The 23,146-nt window shown below is 37.8% G+C and overlaps 1 protein-coding gene across 14 annotated transcripts in view; it reads right to left on the bottom strand.

Moving 5' to 3' along the window:
* kcnc3a (potassium voltage-gated channel, Shaw-related subfamily, member 3a) overlaps positions 1 to 23,146 on the bottom strand; it is a 51,021-nt gene that overhangs the window by 11,299 nt on the left and 16,576 nt on the right. For 7 of the 14 annotated variants that reach the window (XR_008907099.1, XR_008907104.1, XR_008907102.1 and 4 more), the window contains exons 2-3: positions 14,531 to 15,515; positions 9,627 to 9,833 (exon numbers count right to left, since the gene is read on the bottom strand). Coding sequence is in view for 5 of the 14 variants with exons in the window: in XM_056752259.1 (XP_056608237.1) it covers positions 9,627 to 9,833; positions 14,531 to 15,515 (1,192 nt within the window). In the remaining 9 variants the exon portion in view is untranslated. Of the gene's footprint in view, positions 1 to 2,196; positions 2,241 to 6,837; positions 6,859 to 8,622; positions 8,749 to 9,626; positions 9,834 to 14,530; positions 15,516 to 23,146 lie in introns of all 14 variants that reach the window. The other 7 variants (XR_008907096.1, XR_008907097.1, XR_008907098.1 and 4 more) reach the window with 3 other exon arrangements.

Genomic DNA, 23,146 nt, shown 5'->3' with positions numbered 1-23,146 from the left:
AATCAATGTAAAAAATTTGATCTAATCCCCATGTTGTCCAAAACTGTTCCAATCCACCCCAGCAGTAACACTAAATAAGCGAGAATACGTTTATTTCATAACAACTTCAATGTGTAACAGAAAACTAAAATATATATCCCGGTCAAGAGGTCTCATCACCAAGGTCTTACAGTACATAAATAACATGCTAGACTGGTGTGAAAGGGTGCAGAACTGGACTTGTTTTAGATTTTGAACAGGCTGAAGTGAATGGATATGGAAGGAAGAGCCCTGGCAGAATACACAGTAGACAACCCCCTCCTGAAACGGGAGAACATCCCACACAGACACAAACACAGTCAGAGAGAATTCTTAACAAAACAACAGAAACTCACGAGGAAGGAAAAACACGGGGTGTTAAGAAGGTCCTACTGTCGTATAGTCGCCAATCCTATCTCCAGTCCCTGCCATAGTGTAGGTCAGTTAGGAAGAGTGTGTGTGTTCATATTTGCCAGTTTGTGTGCGTGTGCTTTAGAGGGCCACTGGGACACTTGTCATTCAATATCTACAGCAAAGCATTGCTTGTAGAGTAGGAGCTGTAGAAAGAGGCAATTCAAAGTGAACAGATCTGATCTGGGTCACCTTGTACCTCACACCAGACCACTGGTGCAGCTGTGACTGTATGCCACTGGATATCTGAGGGAATATACATGTTTAGATGAGTAATTATTCAACATAGGGCTCATTTATAACAAATAATGTGTGCTTATGTGTGTGCTGGGCTATCATCTAAAATACAATCTATCTGTCTGTCTGTCTATACACCTTTGCCATCTGAAAACTCACTCCAGCCATACAATATACAGTATGTGTATATTAATAAAGTAATAATTGTTAGGCCTGTTTCATACTGCACATAAAAGGGTTGTGTGAGTGAACCAGCAGTAAGATGAGGATCATGTTGTCCTTTCACATGTGGCTTTACAGAGAAAATAAAATATTTTCTAAGTAAAATCAAGTGAAATTTTCTTTCTTTAACAGCTATAGATTATAAAACAGTCATTGGGCTATTGAGAATTACACTGTACATTTATTATCAATGTTAAATATATACAATATATATTATCAGGGGGACATTTACCTCCTAAAGGTAATTAATTCACAGAACAAATTCCAAGTGTCGCTAAGAACTGACTTGAATCAGATTAACTGAACCCTCATAGAACCGGGCCTGTGTGTGATGCAGGTTGTAAAACTTGCCAAACAATGAGTTGTTTTCTTTATGTGATTTCTTTATACATTGCTTCTTTGTGTGATGAAAAGATGTATCAAGCATTTTCTGGAAAATAAATTCACCATGTTTTCTGCTGAGTGTGCAGCTTTAACGTGGGAGGGGTAGACTTTTCAAATGGAAGCCCAAATCATACTATTTTCATGTGCAGTGTGAAAAAGGCCATTCCTGTGCATTATGAATCCACCTCAGAAACAGGAGAATACCAACAATTCCAACATTGTTTTAGTGAAAGATTAGAGCTCAATAAATATTAAAAGAGGAGGGGAGAATGATGGGGAGAAGAAACTTGTGCATCAATGGCCACAAATCCTAAAACAAAATTATCAAAGATAAAAACGTCTGACAATAGAACGCATTAGAACCTGTTATACTTTATATTTTGTCCACACTGGATGCAGTGCGGTGCGACAATCCCATTAGAACCGTGTGTCGTGTCACTCCGGTCGCGTCCAGTGTAGACACAGTGTAACTAACCTAAAACCATGGCATTCACTCATTGACTAGTCATTCTATGTATTTATCCATATCATACACATACAAGCCTTACACATGCAACACGGAAGGCCTTTGGTGAGAGGTTATGTATGAAGAATTACACCAGTGTTTTGAACTGATGTAATTCAAATCCTTGGCTAGACAGACTCTGTGCTTCTGCGATTCTTATGCATCTGTTTTGGAGACATGTGGCCTAATAATTCCTGTACGTTTAAGTACAACATTCTGTCGTAGGCCTTATTAAAACTGTCATATGGTAACAATCAGGCTCTCAGCAGGAATTGAATCACAGAGCAAAGAGTCTGAACGTTAAAGCTCCATACAGTAGCGTAGCATTGTTTATAGTGGCTTCATCATGCTAACAAGCCCATAGAGAAAATACTGCTCCATCTGTATAGGCTCTCTCCCTCTCTGCTGTGTGTACATACCTCATGTCAAACTTTAGTTACGCTACGAGGACTGTACGAGTGGCCTGGGGATGAAATGGAAGGTGGGCGTTAGTATGTGGCACAAATATTAACCAAGGAATTAGGTTGTTTTGCTCAACAATAAAACAAGCTTCAATATACTGTGTTGAACACTTTAGCCATGTTTCAGTCTGTACTCATTGACTTGCTAAATATCTAAACGGAACAGTTATCAATAATAATGATTACATCTACATAGAATCCAGTAAATCTTTTAAGACATTATGCATAATAGTGTTTGCGTTCACACACAGTATATTTAATTTTCTATGGCGCTATCCAGGTTAATATTTGTAATATCCACCAATGGATATTTTTACTCCTTTAAACACAAAATATAATAGTGGGAGTCACATACATACAAGTTATATTGCATCTGCATGTATGATTTTGACACAATGTAACACCAAAACACATCACAACACGACCACCACAATACACATACATTACACAAGAAAAGAAAGACACCAAACACTAAACAGACCACAAAATACAGTAAACAGTGAGCCGGAATATGCGATGAAGCATTGGAGTTGTGTATGTTATGAATGCGGTGAAAATACAGGAAATATTATACATATAGACATCACGCCTGTATATGCAGTGCAAGAACACAGAAGTAACATTCATCATGATCAAAAGATGAACAATATAATCTAATGTGCACACAGAACAGTACCCAGAGACGGCATTTTACATGTTAAAATTGATTGAATTAGACAAGTTATCAAAGAAAGCACACAACAAAAGCTGTAAAAGAATATTCAAAATAAATTTTGGATCATGTATGATATTCTCATACATGCAGTACTACATCGATGACAATGAAAAAACAAATGACAAAAAATGCTGTTGTCTAATTCCCTCAACTTATTTACAAATTAATAAAAAATGACCTTGATATAAGGAAACTTGATTACCGCAGATCCTTATGGGGATTTTTATACTTTACTATGTATATGTATTTATTAATCATCAAATAAAACCCTCATGCCTTTTATTTAAGGGTTCAATCACCATTGTACTGATGGCATCACCATCACACTGGCCATCTTCCATCAGGTGAGGCTAAGAGCTTCAATGACACATTAACAAAATGTCTTGATAAACAACATTAACAACATTACTTGATAAATAATTTGCTATTGCACAAATAATGAATTGTTCTTAATACAGTTAATAATGAATACAAAGGCAACTGTTCGATTTAGCAGTCTGGCAATAGTGCTCAAACTAGCAAGAGCATTCATTCTATACTGACATCTATACTGACATGGATTATTTAGAGAGACCCCTCTGTAAGCATTATTGGTCAGAACAGTAACCTCTCAGCCATATTTCTCCCCTCAATTTTTACTGCACTGCAGTCAAACTCTCACACCGATGCAACCTGGAATTCTGACAGTTGGCTGTATCGTCTGCTGAACAACTAGAAAATAGCATTGTGATCAGCAATGCTGCAATTGGGATTGCAACTGGGCCTTTTTTTTATCAATTTAGCTATGGCTGGAAGACATTGTGCCATTTTTGTTAACTCATAATCAAATTTGATTTGTAGGTAACATAAGGCAATCAGGTTACATTACGAATACATGCATTGAATATTAAATATATCTGCAGTTAAGAGCGTAACAGTTAAAGGAACAGTTCACCCAAACATGAAACTTGTGTTATCATTTACTCACCCTAGGTTGTTTCAGACCTGTACACTTTTCTTTGTTCTGATAAACACAAAGGAAGATATTTGGAAAAAACGATTACAATTTTCAGTTCTTGGACATCATTGACTACCATAATAGATAAAAAAAATTGTTTTTCTCTTAAACACAAAATGAAAGCAAACAGTTCTGTGGCACCTTTGACGGCCATTACATTTTTTTCTACTTTGCCAGTCAATGATGTCCCAGAACCGAATATTGTAATACTTTTTTCCAAATGTCTTCCTTTGTGTTCAGCGAAACAAAGACATTTATACTTGAGGTAAGTAAATGATGACAGCATTTTGCATTTTTGGGTGAACTATCCCTTTAAGTATATGTTTATATTTATAGCAAGAATGGTTTTGCAATAATGTTGATTCAAAAGCACATAAATCAGTTTTGATGTAGTAATACATTATGTGGAGATATTGATAATGAATTGGTCTCGCTGTTCAAGACCTCTGGAGAGTGAACCCTCATGATCTCTTGTTACAGCAAAGATTCAGAAGCGAGGTTAAATGGGAGGAGAGGGGAAAATCAATCAGTCTGCAGAGGGGGGGAGAGAGAGAGAGAGAGAGAGAGGGTGTGACTGCAGCCCTGCAGTGCAGCATTGCTTCTATGCTTTGAGACAATGGTTAGAAAGGAAGATGACCACAATGCCCTCAGTAAATGTGCTCTGGCCAGCATCTAGACTGCAGTTGTGCACACATATAGCTAGAGACAGTCAATGGCTCGGCCCAAGGGTATCTGTCGAATTTCAAATAAAACACAAACAACAAGACAGGCTCCACAAAAAACACAATGGAAAAAAGATTTTAAAAGGGTAAAAAAACACACAAGTGCATCTTGTGAGCGACTGGACGTCTAAATGTCAAGGTTATAACGTTAATTATTCTTCCAAAATTTTAAAAGCCAATAGTCTGTGCATGGAATTTCACAGCTTGAACAATTTTGAACCCCTTTTTTTGTATATTCTACCACGCTTTACTAAGTCCCAGAATGTTCTTTTCCACTGTTTCCTTGGCAACAGCGAGCAGGAAAGAGTGAGAGGGCAGAAGGTAGCGACACAAGAGTGGGGGTGAAGAGAGACATACAGTATAATACATGCTGTGGTGGAGAGCGAGAGGAAGTGATGTAAACGTAAATGTGTTTCATTACCAATAAAAACACAGCAAAAAAAAAAGAAAACCTTTCCTACAACATACATGTCTAGATTGCGCTATATTTACATACAGGTCACTATTATGTAATGTAGAAAATAAATGTGAGAAAACGTCAATACAAACCAAATTTTAAACTCAGAGTGGCTTTAGTATAAAGTATAATTAAAAAGTACAAACTCAAAGTTAAACATTTTCATTGAGTACGAGAGAGAGAGAGAGAGAGAGAGAGAGAAGAAGGAGGGCAATAATGAAAGGTATAAGAAATTCCCATTAAGAACTAAACGCCTCGTGAGGAAACGGTTTGTGGCCATTTTAACCTGATTCACAATTTGGCCTTAATATAGAATATTTAATACTGTCCATTTGTAACAATGCCTCACATTGTGTCCTGTTACCATGGCAAAAGCCTGAGTGTCGTTTTCAGCCCTAAATGAACTTACCTGTAACTGAATGGTCACAGTACAGTATGTGTGCTTGCTGGGCGTTTGGCATCTGTGTTGTGTTCCTGTCTGTCTTTGTCTTTTTAGCTATCTGTCTCCTGCTAGTGTCTCTGAAACGTCTTATGTCAGACAGGTTTCTCCGTTTAGCTGATGTGATGTGATGTGTTTGTGAGACAGAATTGTCTTCATGACAGGTTAAGACTACAGGACTGTAGCACACATCCTAACAGCGACAGAGATCAATGTTTCAGCACAGCCCCACAGAGCAGTTTTACTACCGTATGATTTTGTGCAGGTCAGGGATTTGGCCTATAAGGTTTGACCTGAGGTCAATGTTGAGCCCCATATCATGGCCAGAATATTTTATTGTACTGTTCCTGGTCAGTGGAGTGCAACGGAATGATACAAATCCCATTCATTTTCTCCATAGAGATATTGATGACACAATGGACAAAACTTGCTATGAACTTGTTATTATTAAGTCATGTAATATGCATCTGTAGAAGCAACAAAAGTTTTCACTAAATTCTGAATGAAGACTACATTACTCACAATCTTGAAGAGAGCTCCTTCAGAATATAATCAATTCTGTCTACTCAAACTTTCATACAACTTATTTATTATTGTCATGTTTTGTAAAAAAAAATGTTTAATGACATTATTAGTAATATCTAATGGGACTCTTGAATATTTTATTATTATTATTTATTTATGATATTATTTGTTATTGAACCTTTTGTTCTAAATTAAAGTTTGTGAATCATTTTGTAGCGGTGGGTTTGGCGTAAACCTTAGACGTCATTACCAAAAAATCAGCTGAAATCCTTATGGAGAAAATCAATGGAATATACTGCCACAGAAACGTGAGCATTCCCGGTTGCGCTCTACAGACTGAAAGCTTTCGGAGGCTCATCTGCTGGCTGTGATGAAACACTGGTCAGTGGACCCCAGAGTGGAGGGCAGTTTCAGGAGAAAGAAGAAACCAGCTTTATTTAAATAAACAAACAAGATAAAGCACAGAAAGACACGCCCTTTCAGTGACTGTTCACCAAAACCCCTAAACACATCAGCAAGTCTCTTTAGGCTGTGAATAATAAACAAGGTGAAATTATCGAGAGCGCTATAACGGTTTTGCAATTGAAGACCTGAGGGGCACTCTACTGAGGTGAAAGGTCACTGTTAGGGGGGAAAGGAGGAGGAAGAAGTCACAGCAACACCAAATGGAATACAGTGCACACACACAACAACACACAAACAAGGGAAGACAATATAACGGTGTAGCAACAAGAGCTGACATACAAACGCATGACACGACACAACCTGAGGAAGGAGATAACAACAACAACAGCGCGTCAGACAAGCTCACCTCAGAACACATCAGAAAATACAACATCCCCAAAAACACACTCACAAATCATCTTCTCTCACACACAGATATAAAATATCTTTAGCACATTTTCATTTATTTAAATGTGTGTTTGTGCTATCAAAAACCCCATGAGATCCATTTGTTGAGTTTTTCCTTCTTATTGAAACCAGATGTTTGAGCGATACACATTAAGGCCCTGTCCACACGAACACGCGTATTTTTTGAACTGCGGTTTGGCCGTTCGTCCACACGCAAACACAGTACTCGGTTATTGAAACCGAACTTTTAATAACACTCCTGCCAGGGTGAATATTTTTAGAAACTACGCTTTCAGTGTTGTCGTGTAGACGGTGAAACCAGAGATTTGGCGTGTGACGTTGGAATGCATGCCGCTACCTTTGTTTGACGTCAGATTTCAGGCTTTTGAATGGCCAACACGGCTTTATGCTTAGGGTTATATCTACACTTGTTGGTTTTGGATGTTACGAAAGTGGTTTATAGTGTGTTTTCGTGTGGACGCAGGGTTTTTTATAAAATGAAGAAAGAAAAACTCAGTTTATAAAAATACCTGTGTACGTGTGGACAAGGCCTAAAATGTTTAAATCAGTCTATTGGATTCAAGAAGCAAGCTTCTTAATATGTTTCATTGAAAGTTACATTATGTCAGTGTTGTAAACCATGACTGCATTCTTGTTAGTCAGACAGGTGAGAGACATCATTCCACAGAGCATGTGATCAAAATTTGGGATTTATTTGCTAAAACAGGAATACTGTCAATAAATGTGTTTATCTTATAAAATTGAATTTCTTCAGCGTATGAGTGCATTAGCATTAACCTGGTTTCAAACTCACAATAACTCATTTTTATTCCATGGGGTTTTTAACCTTGAGTGTGTTGAACTATACTGGCCTAAGGGTTAATGTTCTAAACATCAGCAGAGCATTAACATGTGTAGAACCCTTAAAGTCTAGTGCTCAGTATAGTTTAGAGAAAGATTGTGAAAGATGTTAAACTGGTAGGAAAAAAGTAAAATGTAAAAAATCAAAGGCTTAACTGAAAAAAGTTAAAAAAAAGTATATTAGAATCAAATAAGTTGATTAAAAAGTGAAAACAAGAGAGTAAAATGTAGAGAAAGAGAGAATGAGAGAGGCAGATTTATGACTTTATGGAGGATGATGAGGGAGCAAACACTTTGACATCATCCATAAAATTTAACATCACATAAACACACTTGAGTCACAGTGAATCAGACCCAGATTCTAGTCTGCTGTGAGTGATTATGTTTTGTAAATTTGCAGATGTTATATACTCATGTTAGATTAGGCACACCATTCTCAAACACACAAACAGAACACATATAATGCATTATCCCCTGATACATTTAAAAGCATTGTGTTCTTGTTAAGGCTCTGTCTTTCAATGTAAACTCAATAATGCCCCATCATGCATTTTTCATACAGGCATCAATCTCTCTAAAAGCTTGAGGTGAGCTGAGTGTCTGTGTTGAGTACTGTTCGGTATTGTGTGTTCAAGAGTGTTTTGTATTTGATTTATGTTTGGTACATTGATAAATTATACATTGTATTAGTGTTCGGTTGAAATAAGTTCATATAAAATAGGTCTTAGTGTTTAAAGGATTGTATGCAATTACTATTGGACAAGTGTGGAATGAACTAATCCCTATGCTACAGCACGTATGGCTTTTTATGGTTACCTCTGTGTCACTATGGTTTGATCCAGGAAGTGGCAGAATTCGCATTGAGGTCCTGCTGTAGCAGTGGCCCTTCCGGCTTGAACCACTCTTCTCCTGGGGGGGAGACTGGGTTGTCGACTGCAGATTCTAATGTTTTTGTGGGGGGATTTAGGATTTGGTTTTGTAAGGGGGTGTATTTGGGATCGGTGGAGGTTGGTGGTAAAAGGTTGCAGTTGAAAAATGTGGTACAGTGAGGAGGGCGGTACAATTAATGCATGCAGGCGCAAAAGAATACAAGATGTGGACAGATGTAAGAGCAGGTCCAAGTACGAGGTAAGGAAGATTGGGGAAAAGAAAGCATGGATGGGGAAGAGACGGCATGCACAGTCAAGTCAGGGTGGGAGACCACAAGGGAGGAAAAGAGAATGAAATAAATCAATGAATGAGAGCAAGAAAGAGCAAGGGCTAACTAGCTGATAGATAGATAGATAGATAGATAGATAGATAGATAGATAGATAGATAGATAGATAGATAGATAGATAGATAGATAGATAGATAGATAGATAGATAGATAGATAGATAGATAGATAGATAGATAGATAGATAGATGGAGTATACAGTATAAGGTTTCATTTGAAAAATGTGATATATGTAAGCTATGTTTAGTTTATTAAAGATTAAAATCTATTATAACAATATAATTGAATTATTACTGTGCAGGTGGCAGAGTTTGCTAATGATGACTGCTATTAGGAATGACTGATGTGGTGAAGGATGAGAAGAAATGTGTAAGGAGCAGAAGGCAGTGAACTCTGTTGTTAGTTATATGTGAATGAGCTTCTTTTAATGCACATGGTGGTGTGCAACTGTGCAAGAATTTCTAAAGCCGTAGTGTTTTCTTACGACTGAATGTGTGTTTGCCTCTGATACCTGAGCACTTAAACTTGATAAACTTACCTTTCTTGTTCTTTGTATTGCATACTGAAAGTGTGAGTGTAATCTGAGGTGTGTGGGTGCCGCATACCTTTCCTGACATTGCTGTCTGTGGTGCGGAACTCCCCGGTACTGAGGAGGAAGCAGGCCCGGTCGTGGGGGTAACGTTCGCGACCCGTGCCTGGACCGAACCCACCGGTGGCCGGACTCCTGTCATCCGGCCCCATCACCTGGTCTATGGTGGGACAGTCCTCATTAGCCAGAGCTGCATTTGCAGCATCCCCATTCTGCTTTGAGTCTGACAATGCAGAAAGAAAGAGAAAAGGAAGGAAAGGAGTCAAGAAAGAAGACAATTAGAGGCAATACGCAGCAGTAATGTGTACGTTATGATGTATGGTTACAAGAAAGGATAAAAGAAGCAAAAAAATTGAGAGAGAAAGAGAGAGAGGGGAAGGAAACGGGACAAAAGAGCATCAGCGATACTTGATTAAAATGGAGGAGCAGGCACACAGCATCACACACACAATATCATACACAAAATGGATGTGAATGTGATCACTGAGGAAAAAGAGTGAGAGATGCACACACACACTCAAAGAAAGAAGCTGCAGGGGCATTTGTTCTTATAGTTTCTGACACAGCTGTCATATCTAATCTGAAGTGAGTTACTGCTCAACAATTTACAGAAATGAGCCACGGGCAAAGCCTGCTAAATAAATGGAAGAGACCGAAAAAGAAGAGAAGGGCAGAGGAAGGAAAAGATGAAGGAAGGGAGACCCGTTTTGCTATCGCACCTCATTTAAAAACATTACAAATCTTTATCTGAGAAGGCAGTAATATATACCTTGACTAGAAATTCTAGGTTGGTCATGTATTTAAATATACAGGACATGTGAAAATGTGATACTGTAAATGATTTTGCACAGACGCAGAGTATATACACTAGTTCACTACACTAGATACTACACACTTCTCTGACAGTGAAGTCATAAACCATTTAACAGTGCTCCCGAAGCATCCTATAGACCGTTTCAAACCAACAACATAAACAAATGTTACTGCACATGGACAGCACTTAACTTCCGGGGACACATTCACAAATAATAGAGTGCCTGTAAATTATTTGGCGAGATACCGTGAAAAAACGTTACTTGGCTAAGCTTTAATCTCACTGCGATACCAAACAAAACTACAGGACCCATTCAACTAATTGCTTATTTTAATAATATTTAAAAATTAACCTACAACAAAATTCAATAAATCGTTTATTTAATATAAGTTTTATACTGTACAATATTAACTAATATGAACATAAATTAAATAAAATATGAATGGTTGTATTATTAGACACTAGCCAGACTGATAATCAACCACAAACGTGAAGATAACTGCAGTCCAGGTGCGCCATGAAACGGTCTATATAACGAAAATAACATCACACTGCTTTGTTGAACTAACTTAAAGAACGGATACTACTGCATTACAGTTTAACAATAGTTCAGCTCAAAATAGTAAATGTTTCATTCTAAAAACGCTAACAAAATGATACTTTGCTGTTTTTTATCGCAATCCATCACATTTTTGGTTAATCCAACAAGTTAAGTTTACACACTAAAAATTGGTGATAAAAACATCACACTATTAAACTTATAAAAATTATTTATATGTTGAGGTGATTATTAGAATTTTGCAAGAAATATCAGTACGACTTTTTTGACTTAAACATGCAACACAAAGTAATTTGTGTGTACATAAAGTAAAACGTAATTTTACATTTTAAACAGAAATGGTGACATACAGGTAAAGGGGCTTTTTATATTTAGTTTATATTTATGTTTCATTTTAAATCAACCTCTGTAACATTTAAAAATAAGGTTGTATTTGTTACCATTAGTATGCATTAACTAATGTGAACTAACAAACAGCAATATAGTTTTTTAGCATGTATAAATCCTTGTTAGGTTGGCTATTGTTAATACAGTTACTCAATGTGTTCATGGTACATTAACTTTTGTTAACATTTGATTAAAAAAATGTATCAGTAAATGGTGAAACTAACATGAACTAAGATGAATATATACAATGGAAGTATTGTTCATTGTTAGTTCATGTTAGCTGATGCATTAAAGTGATAGTCTAAATTCTGTCATCATTTACTTAAACTCTCATCATTTCAAACCTTTTTTTCTTTCTTCTGCAAAACACAAAAGAAGATATTTTGAAGAAAGTTGGTAACCTAAAGGCACTAGCCCCCATTCACTTGTATTGTATGGACACAAAACCAACGCAAAGTGAACGTGGGCCAGTTAACAACATTTTTCAAAATATCTTATTTTGTGTTCTACAAAAGAAAGAAAGTAAAACAGGTTTGAAAAAACAAGAGGATAAGTAAGTGATGACAGAATTTTTACTTTTAGGTGAACTTTCACTTTACATAACTAATGTAAACAAACGCAACCTTATTGTGAAGTGTTACAAAAAACTCATTATTTTTCTACCGCAAAATATTGCTCAGATTAAATCTTAATCTCAATTGTAGTTAGCTACTTTTGATAAATTAACAATAGAAAAAGGCTATCTTGAAAATCTTATACATTTTCCTGATCAGTAACCTGCAGCTTGGCAAGACAGTTCAAAAGCTTCCTCGACACATGGTGACAGAAGACAAAACAGATGACTTCATTAAAAGTTTTATGCTTTTAAGTTTTGTAGTACTTAGTAAAACTTCATTTAGTGTCCACATTACAAATATCATGTCATAGTGTAGGTGTTAGGGCATGTGGGAAGTGAAGCTACAGGAGGGCACATGTGCTAAAGTAGTTCTTCACAGCGAGCAATTTAGGATGTTTATGTTGCCTTTTATTTCCTCTGGAACTTCCAGCTTTGAGGACTCTGAGAAAAAGCAAAATAAGGAAGAGGAGCGCTGAACTACAGCTTTCATCCACTTCAGAGACAGCTTGTTCAAAAATATCACTCTTGTGAAAAATGATCCAGTTATTTTATTTGTACGAATACAGTGTTAGATCTGTTACGCATCTGTCAGAGTCAGTATCGTTCGTGTCAAAATCACTTGAAAATCGGCAAAGAGGTTGAAGCAGCTGAAACGTTTCTAGTTTTGATATAGGGCAAATATAGCCAAGCTAATTTAAGAGGCTGTGACTAATCTGCCTCATGTTAATCTTAGCATGGGGTGTGCATATCTGTGCTGTGCACAGTAATGACAGACTGAGTTTTCTCGGCTGCATGAGCTCACCGGCTGATCTTGACTGGCATCCTCATAAACAGAAAAAACACTCACAAACACACACACAAACAAACATGAGCCTCATGTCCATCATCCAGTCAATGTCAGAGCCGGAAGCTGGTTGAGGGTACTCATGATTTCATTCCCTTCTCTGAAGGGTTTGATGAGGGCAGGAGAGGATGGGAGATTATCTGAGAAGCTTTCTGGGATGTAATCTGAGATGCTGGCAGGGTATGTTTTCTGTATGCAACATAATGCTTATATATTACATTTCTGTTCTGTCAAAATGATAAATATATCACACTGGTTCTGAAGACAAGAGAGAAATTTGCCTTTTTTAATTAATTTCATGAAAATTATTTTATATGCATGATGTAATCTAACTTGCCCTAAAACGGTCTTTTTGTCAAACAACGTGTTTAAAAAACTTCAAAACGTGAAATTAAAAAGAAGAAACCGAAAGAGACGCATCAAATTAAAAAAAATATATACAATAAGTAAATATTTAATTATATTTTCATTTAAAAGCATATTTAATGTTTCCTGACACTTGACATGGTCTGGTAAGTTTATCAAATTTATTCATTTTTATATTAACTAAAAATGTTTCTGCAGTCACAGCCTTAACACGTCAACTTTGTCATCTGAATGAGATCATTTCATTAATAGTCATAAAAAATATCTCAAATAAATTAGATATTTCGCATTTTTTATGTTTAAGGCAGCTTCAGCTAAAAAAAAAAAAATGGCTTCACTGTGCAGCGCTTGGTTAGGACAGAAGATTAATAAATTTTGTCCAACCAACATCAACTCCTTTAGATTTTATGTCTAAAATAGGGAATATGTGTATGGGGAATAATTCTAGCCACACACAAATTGGGTTTTAATTTTCTATGGGGACTTTCCATAGGCATAATGACTTTTATATTGTACAAACTCTATACCCTAACCCCTAAACCTAATCCTCACAGAAAGCCCTCTGCAAAGAAATTCTATAAATAAAGTAATTTAATAAATAAATCGTATGTTTCAAGTGTGCCTGATGGAGTTGACACAACTTAGGTTTTTTAGAAAAAACTATATTAAGCCATTTTCCCTTACAACATTCATTAAACGAGACCTTTGTCTTCAAGTATTATAGCTTTTGATGAGAGAAGTAAATAAAACTAAGATCTCAAACGTATTTGGTCTCTTATTTCAAGAATCAGTCATTTATATTCAGTATGTAGACACCGTTTATAGGTGGTCTATACACACATTAACACTTTTATCCAATTTATTATTACATGCGCTACCTGGGAATCAAACCCATGAGCTTGGCATTGTTAGAGCATGCTCAGTTAGTTGAGCTACAGAAAAGTATTTGCCTGTGCATCACACAGGGGTCTCTAGCCATGAAAGCCAAATTATTAAAGCAATTTTTTCCATTTCTAAAGACCCCAGCTTCTCTGGTTCCATTCCACTGAGCTAAATGCAAGAACGTTTCCTGTGTGAACAGCTACTTACACGTGATCATATATAAGACCCTGTTGAAGTATTAGCTGTTATAATGAAAAGCTATAGGTGATGATCATGAGCTTATGAACAAAATTGTCATAACAGGGAACATAAGTGAGCTGGGAGCACCAGTGCATAAAAGACACACTTAAACTTCAAAGGGTAAAACACATGCTTTCTGTCAAATGCAACATTAAGTTATTTGTCATTGAAATGTTTGCTTCACACACACATATACACACGTACACACACACCTGCTCTGTTAATCTCTATGATTTCCTCCTGTGCGAGAGGACAGTCTCCTGCCATGCTTCCAGAGCCCACCATACCGCCTATCACATTACCCATGAGCCTGTGCGGCGAGGCAGTGGCCATGGCCAGGGCGTCTGGTTTACAGTAGTTGGGCGATCCAGGCTGCGGAGCCCGCGGGATGTGCTTGTTCTTTTTCTTGGGAAGCTTCTGCTTGGCCATAGCCAGAGAGTAGTACATGCCAAAGTTGTTCACAATGACGGGCACGGGCATGGCGATGGTCAGCACGCCCGCCAGGGCACACAAGGCGCCCACTAACATACCAGACCATGTCTCTGGATACATGTCGCCATAGCCCAGCGTTGTCATGGTTACTACCGCCCACCAAAAGCCGATGGGGATGTTTTTAAAGGTGGTGTGGGCGCTCGCCGTGGGGTCTTCCGGGTCCGCGCCGATGCGCTCTGCGTAGTAGATCATGGTGGCGAAGATGAGCACTCCGAGAGCGAGGAAGATGATGAGAAGCAAGAATTCGTTCGTGCTGGCCCGGAGAGTGTGGCCCAGCACCCTCAGCCCGACGAAATGACGCGTGAGCTTGAAGATTCGCAGGATCCGGACAAATCGCACCACGCGCAAGAAGCCCAGCACGTCTTTAGCTGCTTTAGAGGAGAGGCCGCTCAGCGCCACCTCCAGGTAAAAGGGCAGAATGGCTACAAAGTCGATGATGTTCAGCGAGCTCTTGAAGAACTCCGCCTTGTCCGGGCAGAAGATCACACGGGCAAACACCTCGATGGTGAACCAGATGACGCACATGCCCTCCACGTAGGTGAGCCAGTTGTCAGTCACTACCTCATACACAATCTCCTCCTTGGTGACATTTCCCACCGTCACGTTCTCTGTCTTATTGTAGATGGTGTTGAAGGCCTCGTGTGTCTCCAAGCAAAATGTTGAGATGGAGATGAGGATGAACAGAAGCGAGCCGAACGCCACATACTAAAAACAGAGATAGAGAGACAAAGAAAAGAGAGAGAGACAGGAAGAGAGGGAGGAAGACACAAAGAGAGATGAGAAGATGAGCACATTAATATTATAAAGTGAAATCAGATCACTATTGCATCACTATTGGATTATTTATTTCTACAAAGGTTTAACATCTGCCTGTCTACATACAACTTGATGGATCTTAAAACCAATATATGAGCCATTCTGTCAATACTACACACTGATGATCGGAATCATGTTTTTATGTTTATAAATTGTCAATTGGATTCTGTTAAAGGAGTCTTCAATGGGGAACTGCAAATCATTATTTAAACTATTTGAAATGTTTTTTTTAATACAATGTGTTTGAAATACATCTTTAAACTGAAAAAAATATTGTCCTTCCCATAATTAAATGTACTATAGAATATAATGTACGAGTTTTAATAGATTTGCAGTGTAAGCATCATAACACATCACATAAAGTAAATACTTAAATACGGTACTACATGCACAATATTGCAACACTAAAACTTACTTGTTTCATAGACAAGGCTTAGTTTAAGTCAGGACTATGATTTAGTTAAATTAGGATATTTAAGCCGCTTTTAGAAAAATGCCTTAGAGTTACATTTACGCAAAGCGACTTACATTGCATTGTATTATACATTTGTTTCTGACTATCTGCAATCCCCTGGGATAGATCCCACGACCTTGGTGTTGCTAGCGCTATGATCTAACCACTGAGCCACAAGAAACTATTACTTCTTATTATTTTCAGTAAAGACATCCATTTGCATTTTAATCTGGGACTAGCCCAAAGCCTTGTCTGTGAAACCAGCATTTAGATTATAAAATAAGTGACATAAGGTATATCCTGCATCTCAATATCCATGAAAGAGTACTTGACCTGAAAATGTTATCTTTTGTCATCAACACTTGTTTACTAAAGTTCAATAATGCCCTTGTTGACAAGAGGCAACAGTGAAATTCTGCCCACAAACTGAAAAAGCACTTTTACATTCAAGGTTGCCCTGGTGTGATTCGGAGCACTGCAGAGGTTCAGCGCACTGAGCTATAAAACAGACAGAGGGCGCCAAACACTACAACAACAAACAGAAACAGCGCAAGAGCTCAAGGCACCGAAAATAATGGAAGCCGTGTGAATGCAGCAGTCTCATTGACACAATGAAGGAAACACCACAAAAGGAGCAGAGGTAAAAGCAGAGAAGAGGACTGGGGAGAATATGAGGAAGATGGGTGTGTTGGAGACACAAAAAGCTGTGACGGAGGAGAGCGAATTTATATTTAGAAAAAGAACATCAGGAAATGGAAGGAGAAAGGGGGCGAGGGAGGGGCCGGCGAGTTAAAAGGCAGGGTGTGCTGTGCATGGTTAAAATTCTCAAAACAGAGATGTCACCTCACGTTGGTTCTCGTGCATATAGATGGGAATTGAGTGGCTGTATTCATGGTTCTTGCCATTAACTGGAATCAATATAATCCCTGGATCTCAAGGCACCTCACTGGCAGCATCTATAACATGAATTTTTATAGATGACCTGTTATTACCGGCATCTATGTATCCAAGTCTGTGTGTGTTCAATGCCGATGCTGCAGTGCTCATGTTACGCTCCCCACTCCCTGCCCCTCATTGCTTGCTCCCCCTTCTCTGCCAGCCCCTCCAATTGGGTTAAACCATTCCTTTTGCCGAACAGTAACTCCACCTCACTCCCTTACCCCATCTACTTGTTTCCCTATGAGGATTCCCTGTGGATGTTGCCATCAACAGCATGGCTGGCAGGGTGCGATCGGTTCCAATATCGCATAACATGTAAAGACCACAGATACACCCTCACACAAAAAGAGCCACTGAACTATTTCAATTGAGACAACTAAAAACGTTTTAGGGCCATATCTCAAATAACTGCAGTCAGGTCAATCCTCCCATGATAAACGAGGAGCAGTCAAATGAAGGACTGAGGCATCCTTAGAGAACAAACTAATTCCCCAACCCGATTAGCATGAACTAATTTAATGAGCCCATCTTGTGGTGCCCTCAAAATCCTGATGAGGGACCCGTTTGTGTGTCAAGCGCACACGCCAGCTCTCGGGATATCACCAGAACTTCACACGTTCTGCTCTAGATACAAGAGAGATCCAAACACTCAAGCCTTTAGATGCTACGCCAGCGTGCCCGAGACAGGTGAAAGCAGATGTTGTGTTTCTAGGTGTACATTCGATGACCTGTTCATTCACACAATAATTCATCCCCTGAAGGATTTAAGGGATTCGAGTTTCTATATTGTGACGGCCAAAGTCTGCTCATCATTAGCATCGCTCACCTTCCTCCTGCATCTGCCTCTTTGCTGTCAGAAGGAAAAACTTTTGCTCACAGACTACAAACAGAGAAAAACAAAGCTCTAGTAACAAAAACTGGTTCTGAGCATCAGAAGGACTGTCACATCTGTTAGTTGTCGTAAAGTTGCTGTAACAACTGGCCATGATGTTTAAAAAATCAGTAAATCTGAACTTCAAATGTCATGCCAGTAAAAACATTATAGAGTTTAATAAACACGATATTTTGTTTATAGATAAATAGCATTATTATACAGAATGGTTTAATAAACATCAGTAGCGCACCCCCCTCTAGGCCCTCCGTGATGACCTAAACTATAATTATAAATTCCATTCCCATTTTCTACCGCTTATCCGAACTACCTCGGGTCACGGGGAGCCTGCGCCTATCTCAGGAGTCATCGGGCATCAAGGCAGGATACACCCTGGATGGAGTGCCAACCCATCGCAGGCACACACACTCACTCATTCACTATAATTATAAATATTATTTAAAAAATGTTAAATATTAACTCTTTTTTTTACAAAAGGTTTTTCAGATTATAAAAATATGAGAAAGAGATGGTTCTTAAAAAGACCTTTGACTGAATGGCTCTTTGTGGAACCAAAAATGGTTCTTCTTGGCATCGCTGTGAAGAACCTTTAAAGCTTCTTTATTTTTAAGAGTGTAGACAAAAAGGTTCTTCTATGGCATTGTGAAGCACCTTTACAAGTGTGTGTGTGTGATTCAATCTTTATCTCTTCAACGAAAAACATCTTACGCAAGAAAAGCCTTGAGTTTTCACCGCAGTCCAGCTGCAGAGTTGTGGAATGGACTTTGAGAGCATCACTGTTTAAAGATTTAGAGGATGAAGAAGGACTCTAGCAGGAGAAACTCTCCTGGAATAAAGTATCTCTTAACCATAATGCCACTCTGGGGAGTGTGGACATGCTTCTAATGGTTGTTTGCTGCACACATTTGTGCATTCTTTCCTCTATTCCGTTACAAAGGCACCACTAAAGGCATGTTCATAACCATAAAAACAAGCTTGTTTTGGAAGAAATGTTTTGAGAGATGTGGCTTTCGAGACGAAGGCAACCCCATACAGTCAAACTTTCTAAACAAAATCTAAGAACTCGCCAAGGACAAAATATCATCAATAATCAATAACTTGCACAATTCAATAAAATGCTTAAATGTGTTTGAGTGAACTCTCAGAAAAAATGTAAAAAAGCTGTCAGTATATCTCATAGGTATAAAGTTGTGACAATGTTGTATCTGGAAATGAATTTACTCACAAACACAAGCTAGAACCTAATGGTGAGGACTGAACTATTGATATTGATCTTGATGTGCACCATTAAGCTGTGGTGCTTGTATGGGAGATGAGGGTTTGTGTCCAGTCTGCTCTATATCTCACCCACCCTCCTCCAATCATCTCTCTTACTATAAAACTTGAATTATTACAATTATTTATAAACACATATATATATATATATATTCTTCATCAACATGCAGCTGCAGACAAAAATTTGTTCCCAGAATGAAAAATGATCAATTTACACGTACCTATATGAAGTACATTTTAAAATCAGCAAAAAAAAGATTTTGAAATGATCTCTTAATTTTTTCAACGGCTGTATTTTTGATCTCTAGAGATCTTTTGAACTTGTTGAAGAAGCAGTTTTTCTTCCCTGTGTTGACGTATTTTCTATCAAAGGAGAAAATTTGGGCAGGACACACTGAAACGATAACCATGATTTGCTTGTTGAATTGCTGTTTAGAACAAGCTGGTATTAAGGATAGGTAAAGTCTTGAACTAAAGAACATTTTATTGGACAAAAAGAGAGTGAGAGTGTGCCTGAAAGTTATTAAGATTTTTATCAATATCAATATTTAGATAATATAATCCCAAAACATATTTTTTTTAAATACATACAGAATTTTTATAGTATATCTTCTGAAAAGTGATTTATGAGCCAATCAAATTAAAATACATGGTACACTAGAATATTGATGACTTTAAAGCTACTTGAAATCAAAGCACAATTTCCACATTTGATTTCTTTGCAATCTTTAGGATATCTATTCTCTTATGAGTTATTTATATAAAGGTCCGATGCAACCAGTCTGTCTCAATTTAATTATCTTATCAAAATATTTCAGCAACCAGACGGACCTTCGCTTGTACATGAGAAGCATAAAGTAAACCGTGTTATTCCAAGAGGAGCATTTAAGTGCTTTTCCCAGAGTCACTGTGTCAGCTTCATGGGACACGCCTGCTGGCTTTCTGTAGGAACTGCGTGCAGAGCAGCTCTGAAAAAAACACACTCAAGCAAATCCGGTGGCCTGATGGGATCAAAACCCAATGCAATGTCTTACAAAACAATATTTTGTCGCAAAACGCTGTGCAGAACACAAAACTGCACATTCTTTGAAACACAAAAGGTCAAACGTCTTACAGCCCTCTGAACGCTGATCTTAGAGTGTGTGTGCACAAATGCCTGGCACAACTTCAGAAAAATCTAATCTGAACAGCATATTGCTTTCACTACACCTCCAAACAGTAGACCGATCTTGTAATCCACACGCAGCATTTTCACACTTCATCTCTGCCAGTGCGCTGCTGCCTTAATAATCAGCTAAAAACACAAGTTCAAGACAGCATGAATTTTCATGCAGGTCTGAGCTGGTCTGGCATGTAGGCCACTAAACCGGGATCCAAAATCAAATAACTTTGTATTACATGCAATGGACGAAAAACGAATGGACACGCTCCTTTCCATGGTATGCAAAGCCAAAACCACTGCTGAATAAGTGATTGCCTCATTAATTAATCATCTACAGTTGGTGTTTATGAATATACAAAGACTGTGGGCTAAAAATAGAAGTATAGATTTGTCTGGAGTATTGAAAACAGAAGGCAGAGATTCTAGTAAAGTGAGCAATCTGGCCACAGGCGGGCACATTTAAAGAGCAGATGACTAGAGAGGAGATGGGAAGTGGATACAATTGAGGATGCAGATGTCATGATTTAAACAGCCATATTTTAATGCCTTCTGCCACTCACTATATAACGTCTCAACATCTATAAACCACTCAGATCTTCTCTCTAGAATAAATCCAGCCTTTATATAGCAATTTTTTGTATTCTTTCTGTTTTTCTTATGTGCTCGACTTTCATTAGACACAAGGTGACCTCATTTTCCTTAGCACTGTGTGGTACAGCATAAATATTACAGAATTACACAAATCACAGGTCACAGGACTCTGACCGCGCTGTCCCTTTAAATGCGGTCATTTCTACTTTGTACTCTTGGCCTGCTTTATTATTTATCTCGTCTGTCCGTGCTGCTTTTCCTGTTCTTTTTCTAACATGAATAATGAATATAGGCCACATTCGACTAAACAAACTTATCATTAGTCAAATACTGCACCTCTTAGACAAAAGACCACTCAGCAGATTTTTATAAAACTGATTCTAAAAATAGGTACAATTCATCATAGCAAACAGTAATGCTTTTCACATTGCATTTAATGCTGGCTTTATGTCTTTTTAACCCTGACAGCAATGTTTCATGAAGTGCTTGAATGAAAGGAGGATTCACATTTCCAAAAGCAGATTAAAACAAACTAATAGCAGCACTTAATGGGACAGAGTCATCATTTACTCACCCTCGCCTCAAGTTGTTCCAAATCTGAAAAAGACTGATGAACACAGAGAACGATATTTGGAAGGATGCTTGTCCTACAACTAGGGGTGTACAGGTACGTGTATTCGTACCGAACCATCACCAGGCAAATTCCATATGGAAGTGATCATTCCTATGCCCTATTCCCTTCGAAGGGAGTTTAGACTTTGGAGACGTTTGCAATGCACTTGTCAAAGGGAGCGACGTAATTTCCTCAATATCTTCAGCTAGTATGTTCCTGTGACAACGCACCATGGTGTCCATCAGCAGATGTTGCTGTTTTAATGGCATAACCTAAGTTTAACTGTTGCAAATAAACTTACATTTTATATTTAAATAAGTTTTTATATACAATATATAAACAGTAATACACAATACTTTTTAAAATATATAACATGGATGTTTATAATATAAAGGGAGGGAGAAGGGCATAGGAAGGGAGTAGGACATAGGAATGATCACTTCCATGTGGAATTTGCCACGTTATGGTTCCGTACGAATAGATGTTACACACCTACCTACATACAATAGTAGGAAAAATTTTAATGGTAGACAGTAGTGCCCCAGAATTGTTTCTACATTCTACAAAATATCTTCTTTTGTGATCAACAGAAAAAAGACATTTATAAAGCAAGTTTTCCTACTATGGTAGTCAATGGTGCCCAGGAAATGTTTGGTAATAATTATTCTTCCAAATATCTGTTTCTGTGTTCATCAGATCAAAGAAATGTATACAGATTTGGACAATTTAAGACAAGATTTTCATTTTGGGGTGAACAGTTCCATTTAGAAGATTGTACAAAACACTTTAAAATGCATTTAAAAGTCATAGTAATCAATCAAAGTCTGCCATGAAGAAAGTGACACAGAGACATGAAAAGAGAGAAAGCCTCATTTAATAGTTGTATTAGTAATACATTTTCTATCCCAAAGCACTTGGAATTACTATTGTTTATGTGTTCCTTAAATAACTTAAATGTATTGCCTCGCCATTCAGATCCCAAATGTACAACATGCTGCGCTCAACTGTTCTTATTTTATATACAAATGAATACTACAGCTGGTATAAAAACTGTTTATCCTCATACTTTATTCTTATAATAGCTCATTTCCAGGGATTTCTGATGTAAGGTTACTGTTACTCTTGTGTATGTCCTGAAACAGACAATGATGTTGAGTACCGCTACTTATTTTGAAATAAAAAAGAATGTAAAGAGCATTTGATAATAGGTCGCTTGGGGCTCAAAGTGCAGTGATAGTGCATGATAATACAACCCCATCACTCATGTTTCTTCATACAAGTATCTCGATGATGGCTACAGAGATAATACATTAAGTTGGACATCTATTACTGAGTTTCAACAAGAGAGGATTTATGTGCAACCTATGGAGTAGTAAACCATATTAGGCTTTCTATTTCATCAGTCGATCTTTGAAAGTCAGTATGGAATGGTATAAGAGCTTAACAGCTTGCTTCCCAAGGGCAGAATGCCATGAAAACAAGCAGCAGGTAAAAAAAACACAGAACTATGTGGGAAATAGACTTGCAGCATTTACTGAGACAAACCTAAACCTAAAAAAATGTGACCCCTTCCATATTCCTAAGGAACATTATA

Source organism: Triplophysa dalaica, chromosome 7 (genome assembly GCF_015846415.1).
Source record: "Triplophysa dalaica isolate WHDGS20190420 chromosome 7, ASM1584641v1, whole genome shotgun sequence".
NCBI lineage: Eukaryota > Metazoa > Chordata > Actinopteri > Cypriniformes > Nemacheilidae > Triplophysa > Triplophysa dalaica.
The sequence above is the reverse complement of the archived record's forward strand: the minus strand, read 5'-3'. Positions and strand labels throughout refer to the sequence as shown.